At 40.4% G+C, this 13949-nt stretch overlaps 1 protein-coding gene across 1 annotated transcript in view; it reads right to left on the reverse strand.

The window, feature by feature from the left end:
* The window catches only part of plxdc2b (plexin domain containing 2b), a 199841-nt gene that overhangs the window by 35399 nt on the left and 150493 nt on the right, over positions 1 to 13949 (reverse strand). The window contains exons 10-12 of the mRNA XM_062994009.1: positions 11015 to 11075; positions 10632 to 10785; positions 3161 to 3199 (exon numbers count right to left, since the gene is read on the reverse strand). Of these exons, the coding sequence (XP_062850079.1) occupies positions 3161 to 3199; positions 10632 to 10785; positions 11015 to 11075 (254 nt within the window). The remainder of the gene's footprint in view (positions 1 to 3160; positions 3200 to 10631; positions 10786 to 11014; positions 11076 to 13949) is intronic.

Consider the following 13949-nt stretch of genomic DNA (forward strand, 5'->3'; position numbering starts at 1 on the left):
CTTATTCGTCATGCTTAAAGGGTGCAATGGAATATTGGCTTGTCCAATATTTGCTTATGTCAGACTCAGTCCCTCTGTCTCTTCTGCTGTCAGGCTGTAAAAGAGCTGTCTCTCTAACCAAGTCATTAACATGCAGAGGCTTGTGTTCGGTGCAGCTGTTTAAAAATGATGAGGCGAGTGAGTATGATTGACTGACTGATTGAATAAAATATTGTAATTAATCACAACACCCTCCTGTTTAGATGTATCCAACCCTAGCCAAGCCTAAAGTGATTGGTTGGGAAATAAATTGTGTTCCTTTAAAATTTTACTTTCAAGTTCTTGCATGTGTCAGTGATTGTATAGCTCTGTATGAATGACACAGCCCTTGGGCATCCCCTAATTAATAGTACTAAACAAGAGCCAAACAGAATCACAGTTTGATTGACTGACTGGATTTCACACATTCATATCCTCCCACAGAATCGCCCTTAGAATTGGGAGCTAATGCAATTAGGGATTTGACTGGATGATTAGAGACACATCTGGATGTGCAGTCAAAGCTGATTAGTGTGTATAAATATGATAAATCAATAAATGACCCAGACGTGTTTGCAAACGGATGAATAATGCAAAGTAAGACTTGAGAATTCAAGGTCTCTAGAAGCTTCACTGTGCAATTTTGTAAATTACATGTTGCTGAAAACAGAATCATCTGTTGGTGCAGCCAAATACAGCAATTATACTTGCACTGTTTGCTGTAAATGGGTGGCACGGTGGCTCGGTGGTCCGGGTCCTTTCTGTGCAGTTTGCATGTTCTCCCCGTGTCCACTTGGGTTTCCTCCGGGAGCGCCGGTTTCCTCCCACAGTCCAAAAACATGCAGCCAGGTTAATTAGAGACACCGAATTGCCCTATAGGTAAATGGGTGTGTGTATGTGTGTGGCGTACCATCCAGGGTGGCACTTTGGTTCTAACAGGTTTTAGCAGAGTTGTGTTCTTCGACTGTTGTCTATCTAAACTTAAGGAATGAAATGTTCACTATGGAAGCACTTCTGTAAGTCGCTCTGGATAAGAGCGTCTGCTAAATGCTGAAAATGTAAATGTAAATGTTACTGTGTGCCTTGCGCCCATTGAAAAGCGGCGGTTCTTGCCCTTTATTCACTGAAATGCCTTCCGATTTCTTGAATGGTTTAATGATATAATGCACTGTAGAGTGAAAAATATGCAAATTCCTTCCAATCTTTCTTAGAGAAACATCGTTTTCAAACACTTCAATAATTTTTTACTCATTTTTTCATTATTTACAAACTGAAGATCCTCTGGCCATCTTTGCTCCTAAAAGAGCAAGCTTTTTGTGGATACTGCTTTTGTTGAAAACCATGATTACACCTGTTAACATCACCTATTTGAAATCACATCATTATTTACTTTTTTAAGCTCATTACTGGGCTTAAATTGCTTTTTTGGAATGTGTTGCAGGCCTGAAATGCATGAATGGATGAATATTAGCAAATGAAATGAAGCTGACCAGACAAAACATGAAATATCTTGGATTCATTTTGTCTGCAATTAAATAAATGACAAAGTAAATGTAAGAAATTCTGTATTATTTTATTTGCATTTTTCAGGTGGCGCGGCGGTAAAAACACATGCTGGAACCAGAGCTGGGATCTCGAATACATCGTATCGAATCTCAGCTCTGCCTACTGGCTAAGGCTGAGCGGCCACATGAACAACGATTGGCCTGTTGTTCAGATTTGAGCGGGACTAAGCCGGATGGGGTCTCTCTCCCATGACTGGTGCAATTACAACCTCTGCTGGCTGATCAATGGCGCCTGCATAGAGATGAGAAACACCGTACACAACACTGAGCTGCACTGCACTTGTCAAAGTGCAGGTGATAAAATGCATACGGCATGCTGCCCACGTGTCGGAGGGGGCGTGGGCTAGCTTTGTTCTCCTCAGTGAGAGCAGGGATCGGCACTGGTGGAGAGGAAGCATGACGCAATTGGGCAATTGGACTCGCTAAAAGGGGAGAAAAAAAAGAAGAAAATGCATAAAGAAAAAATTCAAACTCTGAAATCACTTATTCAAAAAACTGTTTAAATCCTTTGCGTTGGTACTCAATACCTCCATGGCTATTTCAGCGATTGTTAATTTGACAGCTGCAGTACTCACCAGCCTTTTGGTAGGTAGATTCTTTGACCAAGATATACAATTTCTCCAAGGGTTTTTGCTTGTTTTATTTCTTGGAATCCAGGTTTCAATGACTAAGTGCATCCAAATCAAAACCACATGAGCACTACCATACAAACACATTTTTCTAATGAAAGACATCAGAAAAAGGATTGAAAAATGGATGAAAAAAGGGAAGAATTAAAGTGAATAGAAATGTGGGATGGAAACTAAGTGTGATGTATGTGATATGATGAATGAAACTAAATGTGTGCTGAACTGCACACTATCAGGAAATGAACTGGCTCAACGCCTCAGTGAGAGCCTGAAAAGAGATTGAGATTGGAATTTTGGATTTACTACACACACACACACACACATACACACCACATGCACACGACACATGAATGGCACGCACAATTTAAAGTGGCCCTTCCCTCACAATAAGAGAGTTTTCAATTCCGTGCTGGTGTTGTAAACTGCTTTGTCACTTTGACAGGCAATTGTGAACTGAATTGTTTTTCTCACTCACTAAAACCTAGTTTCTGCTTCTTCTAGAGTGCGTTTATGAGCCACTCGAAATTACCTTCAGGAACCCCAGAGCATTTACTTTTTACCAGAACATTGAGAAATGTATATCTGTCCACAAATATGTGGCCTGGAAGTAAAGAGACAATGCTGATGCACACTTTCAATAAATATTGGAATGTTGTGGATTTTCAGTGTAAGATGCATAGAATAATTGACTGCAATCACAGGTTGGCAATACACTGAGTCTAAATTCTATATAGTAATCTGATGGTTGTATATAAAAGTTTGGGCACCACTGGCTGAACGATATATTTTGTAAGTTACGAATTACTAAGTTTTATTTCTGCAAATGTTATGGTGAGTTTGCATAATTTCCTGATCTGCCTCCCCCTTTTAAAAGTGTCTTTGTGGTTGTGTTTTATTAGTCCTTTCAGATAAAACCATAACCCAGACATGAACACAGTAAAATCTTACCTCTGTTGTCTTTAAGATGAAGAGCAATCTTGGTATCATCTGTAATAGACAAACAAAGAAAGCACCAAAAGATGTGGACATTATAATACAAAAGTGTTTTACCTCGTTCTGTATTATTAATGGTAACATTTTACCACTTTTCTATTAACTTACAATCCCAAATCAGAAAAAGTTGGGACAGCATGGAAAATTTTAAAAATAATAATAATAAAAACACATTTGTTACATTTACTTTGACTTTTATTTGATTGAGATATTTCATGTTTTATCTGCTTAACTTCATTTCATTTATTAATAAACATCCATTCCTGCATTTCAGGCCTGCAACACATTCCAAAAAAGTTGGGACAGTAAAGCATTTACTAGTTAGTAATGTTGCCATTCCTTTTTCACCACACTTAAAAGACGTTTTGGCATGAGATGAGACCAAGTGATTTAGTGTTTCAGCTTTTATTTTGTCCCATTCTTCCTGCAAACACGTCTTAAGACGTGTAACAGTACGGGGTTGATAATGTCGCAATTTTCATTCTCCACACATTCTCTACTGGGGACAGGTCAGGACTGCAGGCAGGCCAGTCCAGTACCCGTACCCTCTTCTTCCACAGCCATGCCTTTGTAATGTGTGCAGCATGTGGTTTTGCATTGTCTTGTTGAAAAATGCATGGACGTCTTTGGAAAAGATGACGTCTTGAAGGCAGCATATGTTGCTCTAAGATCACACAGTGTCCATTTTTTCCAAACAAGACCTGGAATGCTGATTCATCTGACCACAATACACGTTTCCACTGTGTGATGGTCCATCCTAGATGCCTCAGAGCCCAGAGAAGTCGATGCAGCTTCTGAACATGGTTAACATAATGCTTCTTTTTTGCACAGTAAAGTTTGAAGTGGCATTAGTGCATGTAACTCTGTATTGTAGTGCTTGACAAAGGTTTGCCAAAGTAATCCCTCACCCATGTGGTTATATCAGCAATTGTTGAGTGGTGGTTCTTGATGCAGTGCCATCTGAGGGGTCGAAGATCATGGGCGTTCAGCTTAAGCTTGTGCCCTTGGCCTTTACGCACAGAAATTCTTCCTGATTTTTTGAATTGTTTAATGATATTATGCACTGTAGAGGGAGAACTATGCATATCCCTTCCAATCTTTCTTTAAGGTTCATTGTTTTTAAACATTTCAATCTTTTTCTCACACATTTGTTGACAAACTGGAGATCCTCTGATCAAAGACTCAGTCTTTCCTGGATGCTGCTTTTGTACCAAACCATGATCCACTCCTAAAGTTGAGCAGTTCTGTCAGTGAAATCCTACTGAAACAAATGCTAAACTGCCTCCTTCCTCAAAACATGAGCGAAAGCCTCAGACACTACATTTTGTTTGGTTATTTTTTTACCAGAAACCTAGGATGGTTCATTGCACAGTGTGAAATATTAAGAACTCATAAGTGTTAGCTCTTGGTTTACAACAGTTTTAATTCAGTTAGAGAGTCTGATGCTCTTTGATTTCAATCCAAAAAATTGTTGTGGCATTCTTGACAATATGACTGATATTTTGTGTTAAAAAAAAATGCATTTTATAAGATGCAGATTTAGTCAGTGGAAATGAATTTAATTTAATGCTGCATTCTGTGTTTGTCATCATCTTCCAGCTGTTCCACATATGCAATCCATTTACATGATGTGAGATGAGAATATCAATTTGTGCAAATAGAGTGAGCGTGTGTAGACATACTGTAATAGAAAGACTCAGATAAATATAAAGACTTAAATATCAAATGTTAAAAGTTATATATTTCTTGGGCTGTGCATGATAACTCCAAGAGAGCAATTTAACTGAATCTGTCCTTTGGTCAAAAGCTGAAACTTTACAGATTAAAACACCTACTGAGAGACAACAGAAAGAAAAAATAGTAGCTACATGCATATACTCTGATCAGCCATAACATTAAAACCACCTCCTTGTTTCTACACTTACTGTCCATTTTATCAGCTCCACTTACCATATAGAAGCACTTTCTAGTTCTACAATTACTGACTGTAGTCCATCTGTTTCTCTACATATCTTTTTAGCTTGCTTTCACCCTGTTCTTAAATGGTCAATGGTACAGAGTAGGTATTATTTAGGTGGTGGATGATTCTCAGCACTGCAGTGACACTGACATGGTGGTGGTGTGTTAGTGTGTGTTGTGCTGGTATGAGTGGATCAGACACAGCAGCGCTGATGGAGTTTTTTTATACTGTGTCCACTCATTGTCCACTCTGTTAGCCACTCCTACCTAGTTTGTTCACCTAGTAGATGTAAAGTCAGAGACGATCACTCATCTATTGCTGCTGTTTGAGTTGGTCATCATCTAGATATTCATCAGTGGTTACAGGATGCTGCCCACAGGGCGCTGTTGGCTGGATATCTTTGGTTGGTGGACTATTAGTCTAGCAGTGACAGTGAGGTGTTTAAAAACTCCAGCAGCACTGCTGTGTCTTATCCACTCATACCAGTACAACACACACTAACACACCACCACCATGTCAGTGTCACTGCAGTGCTGAGAATGACCCACCACCCAAATAATACCTACTCTGTAGTGGTCCTGGAAGAGTCCTGACCATTGAAGAACAGCATGAAAGGGGGCTTACAAAGCATGCAGAGAAACAGATGGACTACAGTCAGTAATTGTAGAACTACAAAGTGCTTCTATATGGTAAGTGGAGCTGATAAAATGGACAGTGAGTGTAGAAACAAGGAGGTGGTTTTAATGTTATGGCTGATCAGTGTATAAATACACATAGCATTTTGTAGCCAAAACTTACATATGTTTTATGCTTTGTCAGCAAGCTTTGAAAATCCCTGCCCCAAACTGACTTTATGTCTGTATGCCTGACTGTAAGATGATGGTATTTTCTGTGTGGAGTTTCCCTGATCTTCATGTGTCCATGTGGGGTTCCTCCCAGAAGTCCAAAGATAGTCACTTAGGCTAATTGGATGTACTAAAATTGCCCTAATTCTAAGTGTGTATTTGTGTATGTTTGTTTTCTTCCTTTCACCCAATAAATCATACCTACAGCAACCCTGGTGTGTCTTATTTAGTGTGTTTTATCTTAGTGCTTATCTTAGTGTTTTATTTAATAGGGAATCTTGACGAACATTTGCATTACAGCTAGTTTTAGACATGGAAACATTTAGGTGTAAAAAAAAAAATCTCTGAGAGGTTTTAAACAGTGTCATGTTACAACATTTGTACGGCTAGTAAGGCTGCACTTTGGGTACATTACAAAAGTGCATACTTTCTGGTTTAGAGCACAATTTGAGCCAGACTCTGTAAAAATGTTCACACTGGAGTGCATGGCAAGGAAAGAAATCAATACAGTTGCATTGGTAAACTAGCTGTATGATTCTCATATGAATAATCACCAAGCAATTAAACCAGGTTGTATATTTTCATCTCATTTTTCTTGATTAGCGTTTATGCAGTTAGCACACAGTTAACACACAAACTGCAATATGATACAGCACTGACGTAGCCAAAGCAATAAAACCCGAAATGGCAAAACCCTTTAACTGAGAAATTTATTGGCAGTTTTTTGGGGTTTTGGGGATTCCACCATCTGGTGTTCAATTAGTGCACAGTGCATTTGATAACAGATATGTGTCTGCTAACTGTAAATCAGCGGTCCCAATCCTTTTTTTGCACCACGGATCGGTTTCATATAAGATATCATTTCACAGACCAGCGGGGGTGGGAGGATTTAATATAGAATAAATATAGAATGGAAAATCAGTGTGAATCCTGAGCTTTTTACACTGCAACGAGACGCTGCTCCCACCTAGTGGTGATAAGCGACAACAACACCCGAAGAGTTTTGGAAATTTAATTTCTCTTGTAGCGATCTCTAATTAGTTATTCTTTCTGTGTAGCCCAGTAATAAATGACCCATGGACCGGTACCGTCACAATGCAGTGTAGAGTACAGATACCCCTGCTATACATTTACACTAATCCTGAACAAATAAAAAGTCGGCAAACTTGAGTGATTTGGAAGTCAAGGCTGTTTTGTTATTTGTAGAAATAACCAGTGAATCCCTCCATGAACAATGCATTAAGTACAAATGAAATGTGTAATGGGGTGGTTCGCACCTCGCTACTGAAGTGTAAGGTAAAGCCCCACAGCTGCAACAATTGAAAATTAGCCCAACTGCTTGACCATGGTTGAACAATACAGTGGCTAAAAAGCCACTTACAAAAATAATGAAAACAAAGTAGCAAATGAAAGAAGCAAAAACATCTGCAGCCTGCAACAGAGAAAGTGAACAGAACAGGGGTAGCGCAGAACTGAGAACTGGTTGTCACAATATTTCAGGCTGCGACAACCCACTTTTCAGAAAAAGAGAAAAAAAGAGAACCCTACTAAAATGAGCTGGGGAGGGCAAACTAAGAGCGGGATCACCACACCATCAATTGGCACAGTCTGCACCCAATGTGGTTTCGTAACGTGGGGCCTGCTTCTGAAAAGGACTGTCCCATTGCCTCTGGGGCAGCTCGCTCACTCAGGTGGGTTCTGTCATGAAGGTGGAAAAGGTGTCTTAATGGCAACTAAGTTCCGTAAAAAAGCAGGCTGCCAACAAAAGAGCAAGCAAGTCTGTCAGGGAGAAACCGTGATATATAGAAATACTACCACATGGAGCGAATTAACCCTCAGTTAAGAGGAACTGACTTATCAAGCCAGCACACCTCCATGCCCATCTGCTGGCTGAATTTGGGAAAGTGTCCTTAATCAGGCCGTGCTGACAATCTTTACGGCAAATGGGCGTATTATAGAGATGCAGTTGATAAACAAACTCAAGTGTTTTGTGCAAAAAATGGGGAGTCATTTCAAATGACTTGGACTCGACTCATGACTCGCAAAAAATGAGTCCCTAGCGTCAGCATATGTTAACATTAGTTACGTGTGACAATTATATACAGTATATATAGATTTTCAATGAAACGCTTGATTGGCTTTCTAATGAGTTCGTGTTTTACTTCACAACCGGGAAAAGTTTGGAGTTTTTTAATTCTAAGCACACATTCACAAAATAACAGATCACATTTTTAATGGGACACACGGTCATAAATTTGATAGCATCTGGAAGATAAGATAAGCAGTGTTTATTTTTTTTTGGCTGTGTTTTGGATTTTGGCCGCTGTGCTGTGTTTTATCGTGAGCTTTTGTTTTGCAATGAAATTTTAATCTGAACTTATATATTATTTGTTTATTTCTACGCTACATTTCCAATATATGTTTTGTGTAGATTATATTGACTCGTGACTTCACTCAGACTCTAGCCTAAAGACTAATTACTTGACTTGGAGCCTAGCCTAAAAACTCGTGACTTGACTTGGACTCGTATTTTGTGACTTGTGAACATCGCTGGTAGTTACACAGGTTTTAATGTTTTATGCCGTCAGGCTGGAAGTTACAGAGCTCACCTAGACATGAACAGTCATCCATGAGAGCTCTACAAGCCATGTGCTGTGCAGAGCAATCAGAAGTAATTAAAACTCGTTACGATCTGTCGGGATCAGGACTGAGTACCAGCGGCACCATTCAGAAACCTCTACACACCAGAGTCACACTTAAGTAATCAGAGAAACACTTCTGTGTGATTAAAGTGCTGTGCTGTGAGAGAGGAGGACGAGTAATTGACCAAAACAAAGACATCAAAGAGAGAGAGCTTGATTTGTGATTCACTGCCAAATTGAGCATTCATTAAATGTTAATGAATGATTTTTTTAACAGGGAAACTTACCTGAGTATACATAATAAATTATTCTGGGTAGTGTTATGTAACTACCAAAGCAAAAGCAAACCACAAGAAGACCAATCTCTATTTTCTCTTTATTGTCCAACTCTAATAAATAACATTGGCTTGACAAAGGGTCTGTCTGAAAAAACCTAGTGAGCTCTCTACAGTCAAGCCGGAAAGTCTGCACACCCCTTTCACCTTCTCCACGTTTTTTTTACATTACAGACTCATTCTACAGTATAATAGATTAAGTTCATTATTTTGTCACAAAATCCTACACAAAATAGCAAAATGTTAAATATCATATGTACACAAGTGTGCACACCCATTAATTTGACACCCAAAAGTGAGCTGAGGTGCATTTTGTTTCACTGATACTGCTTGAAATGTTTCTACAATGTAATTGGAGTCCACCTGTGCTAAATATAATTGATTGGACATGATTGGGGATTGCCAACACCTGCCTATATAAGGTCCCACAGTTGACAGTGCATATCAGAGTAAACTCCAAGCTATGGGGTCAAAGGAATTATCTGCAGAGCTCAGAAACAGGATTGTATCAAGGCACAGAAACATTGCTGCAGCATTGAAGGTCCACGTCTGGAGGAAACCAGGCACCGCTCATCATCTGGCTAATGCCATCCCTACAGTGAAGCATGGTGGTGGCAGCATCATGATGTGGGAATGTTTATCAGCAGTGGGACCGGGGCGACTAGTCCTGATAGAGGAAAAGATGAATGCACACCGAGATCCTTGAACAAAACCTTCTCCAGAGCGCTCTGGACCCCAGACTGGAGCGAAGGTTTACCTTCCAACATGACAACGATAATTTTTAATTTGTATAAACGTGTACAAGTGTAATTTATTTGCAAATTTGGGCTTGTCAGTGACAAATGAACAGTTTGTGGAAGACGGATGGAGATTAGCTGGCATGCTAGCGGGTTGTGTCATGTCAGCCCATTGGCAGTTGATTACATGATCACTGTCAAAGTAGTGCGTTCAAATATCCTGCCTTTTAAGTTTGATGTTTTATTAGAATCCTCTCTACTTAGGCAGCTGCCTGGTAGGCATTGGGCAGCAAGGCAGCTCACAAGGTTCTCAGACAGACCCATAATTAGTTTAGAATGACTTCATGGAGTCACACACTGCTATCTGTGATATTTCTTATCTCTTGTGCAGGCGCCTAAACCAGCCAGCAGATGTGGCATTTGAACAACCTGTTTAACTCCTCCCCCTTAAGACATAGCCAATCGTGTCTGTGTGGGTGCCTGGCTGGTTGATAGCAAATTCGGGCTGTTTGATTCAAATTCTCAACAGTGGTGGGCTAGCGCATTAGACAGACAGAAATCATTGTGTGCTAGTAATGCAATAACAGAGCAATTAGAAATGGGGGTTATAACTCCAGTGATAGCTCAGTGGTTAAGGTACTGGACTAGTAAACAGAAGGTTGCCGGTTCAAGCCCCGCCACCACCAAGTTGCCACTGTTGGGTCCCTGAGCAAGGCCCTTAACCCTCAATTGCTCATTGTGTTCCGCTCACTGTGTAAGTCGCTTTGGATAAAAGCGTCTGCTAAATGCTGAAAATGTAAATGTAACTCGCACCAATGTAACTATAAAGCAAGTCTATTACTACACACACTCAAATTACTATGATTAATCTGGGATTTAAGAGATAATAAGTGCTTTGTGTTTTTACCTTCTGTTGGCACACTGGTGGGTGGATGTGATGTAGCCTGGGTGGAATCAGCCTCTGTAGCCACCTTGTTTCTCGTTGCTGACTTTGTCACTGGTGCCGTGGTGGACGATTCAAACTTAGTGGTGCTGATGATGTCACAGGTGTTGTCCTTTGTCTGAATCGAGATAAAGAATAATCATTCCAAACAAGTCTACACAGAACAAGACATCTACAGTACATGTACAGTATGTGTAGATAAAAGAATACTACAAGCACCATTATTTTAACGTCTATTAAGATTTAGAAGCCTAGAGCAATACATTGTTTAATGAAACTATACATGATGTTCTCCAGTGTGGATACAACAACAAGCTGTATGTATAAATGCACACACACACACACACCTCATCTGGACAGCTGTTATCCACCCAGTCTTGCCGATGGCGATCAAACCCACTGGAGCATCTGCAATCAGAGTAAAATTCATTAGCAGCACTAACAAGGTATATAACAAGCCAGTAAAGACACAAACAAATTCCTGTTTAAGCATCACATGATAGCCAATACAAATTAGGGGCCAGCTGTAGCCTAGTGGTTAAGGTACTGGACCAGTGATCAGAGGGTTGCTGGTTCAAGCCCCACCACTGCTAGGTTGCTGCTGTTGGCTCCTTGAGCAAGGTCCTTAACCCTCAATTGCTCAGACTATATACTGTAACTGTAATGTAAGTCGCTTTGGATAAAGGCATCTGCTAAATGCTGAAAATGTAAATTAAATAATTGTGATTACTACAGCTGTACCAGATTTAGCCTGTGGGAAGAAAGAAGTCTCAATTTTGAGTCACAGGACGCCACTCAGCAGCAATCCCGAGAGTATGCTAGACCAGTGTTTCCCAACCTTTTTTGCACCACGGACCGGTTTCATATAAGATATAATTTCACGGACCAGCGGGGACGGGAGGATTTAATAATATTGCTTACAAACGATGTAAAATGAGCCTTTTTCGCTGCAACAAGATGCTGCTCCCACCTAGGGGTTACAATAAGATGATAACACCCGAAATAGAAGCAGTGAAAACTGCTTTTCTATCGATCTCTAATTATTCATTAGAGATTCATGCACTGCTATCTGTGATACTTCTCATCTCATGCAGGCGGCTCAACCAACCAGCAGAAGCCGCAATTAATCAACCTGGAAACCCCCTTTCTTTAAGACCAGCCAATTATGTCTGTGTGCGTGCCTGTTTGGTCAATAGCACAGATGAGATTCAAACCACTTAGCGGTGGTGGGCTAGCACATTAGACAGACAGAAACCTCTCTGTGATAGTAATGCAATAACAGTACAATTAAAAATGGGGGTGATAACCGTTTTTGCACCAATGTAACTATAAAGCAAGTCTATTACTACACATACACACACGAATGACTACAATTAATCTGGGATTTAGGAAAAAATAAGTGCTTTTTTCACTGCAACGAGATGCTGCTCCCACCTAGGGGTGACAATAAGACGGTAACACCCGAAATAGAAACAGTGAGCTGCTTTTCTAGCAATCACTAATTATTCATTCTTTCTGTGCGGCTCGGTAATAAATAGCCCACGGACAGGTACCGGTCCTTGGCCCAGTCATTGGGGACCACTGTGCTAGACCTCTGGTAGTATTCTAAGCACCCTCAGACGGTACTCAATATGAGTTAGTATAAACTGAAATAAAAGCAATGATTTAAAGTGTTACATTTTAAATGTAATTTTTCAGAAAGCATTAAAAAACTGCTACATTCGGCATAGGCTCACTCTTTGAGACTTTAATACTTAATAAAAAGTTATGTCAGGGTAACAGATGCCAGAGGAATGTGCATAATTTTATAAATGGATTCTAACACTATGTGCCAAAAAATACTCTTACTAAATACTGGGTTCAGTTTTTTAGCATCATCTACTGCTAGCAGGTGAATAAAATCAATTACATAACATAATTTATGCTTCCAACCAGATGTTTGGTTAAGACCCTTTTCTTGTTTCAGCATGGCACTGCTCTAATTCATAAAATTAGGTCCATAAAGACGTTTTGATGTGTTTGGTGTGGAAACACTCCAGTGGTCTGCACAGGGCCCCAACCTTAACACCTTTGTGATAAATTGGAACACTAAAAAACAGAGTGCAAGAGTCTGACCTCCCAAATAATCTCTTAAATTAATTAGCACAATTTCCTAAAGAAAATTGGTTACAAGCGTTTGAATGCCAGTAATCATACATACTGATCAGCACATTAAGGCCTACTGTGTATAACACTGAGTGTGTGTGTGTGTGTGTGTGTGTGCATGCACTTGTATAACATGACAGTTGGTACTTGGAGGTTCTGGTTCAATCAGTAGTTTACTGTGTGTTTTTGCCCTCAACAAAACAGGTAAAGTGTCTATATACACCGATCTTTCCAAAATTTCTGCCAGTTGTCTTGTTTTACCAGGTTTTTTACTAGCTTGTTGGTCTCACCACAAAGGTATGGGGTTAAGATCAGCACTGGGTCACTCAAGGACATTATTATTATTATTATTATCACTGTCTTACACCATGCATTTAGCCATCAGTCTTGGCCAAACTACAACTCCCTGCAGCTAACATACCCATTACATAATGCTACCAATACCATATTTTACAATAAGGACAATGTTACCTGGCTGTCACCTGATCTAACCTTTGTTAGGGTGCCTGCAACGTCTGGCGAACGTACCACCAATTCACAGCGTTGCAGGCGTTACAGAACAAAGAGCAGCGTGGCCTCAAATAGGAGGCCAGCTGATTAGGGCAACGACCTGCAGCTGTCAGCTTCCTACTTAAGGGGGCGTCGCCAGTCTGCAGGCGTCGCACCTTTGTTCTTTGTTTTCGACTGGCTGCACTGCTGCAGCCATTCCTTTTGCAGGGCTAGTTTGGTATCCCCAGGCGCCTGGTAGCGCGGTTGGGTGTGTAAGTCGTAAGACTGAGGTAACTTAGGGTCTTTGTTTCATTTAATAGGGAGAGCTGGTGCGATTCCTTACAGCCCTCGAGCTGTGGTTGTTTTGGCGTTGCCACATATGGTCCCCGCTTGCAAAGCTAGCAGCGGGTTAGCATCAGGCTAATTGCCACCTTCCGCAGTCCTTTAAAGGCGTGAACTTTTGTCAGGGTTATTCACTGCTGTTTGGTTGAGCGGTAAGTCGCCGCTCCTCCATGCGTGAATCCCCGGTTCGAATCCACTCGCCTGAACCCTTTTTCCAAACTCAGTCATCGGTTTCTTCCCAGTCTTTTAAACTGGTGACACAACCGATCCATTATTCCCCTCACAATTATCTTTACAAGTTTTGCC

Source organism: Trichomycterus rosablanca, chromosome 4 (genome assembly GCF_030014385.1).
Source record: "Trichomycterus rosablanca isolate fTriRos1 chromosome 4, fTriRos1.hap1, whole genome shotgun sequence".
NCBI lineage: Eukaryota > Metazoa > Chordata > Actinopteri > Siluriformes > Trichomycteridae > Trichomycterus > Trichomycterus rosablanca.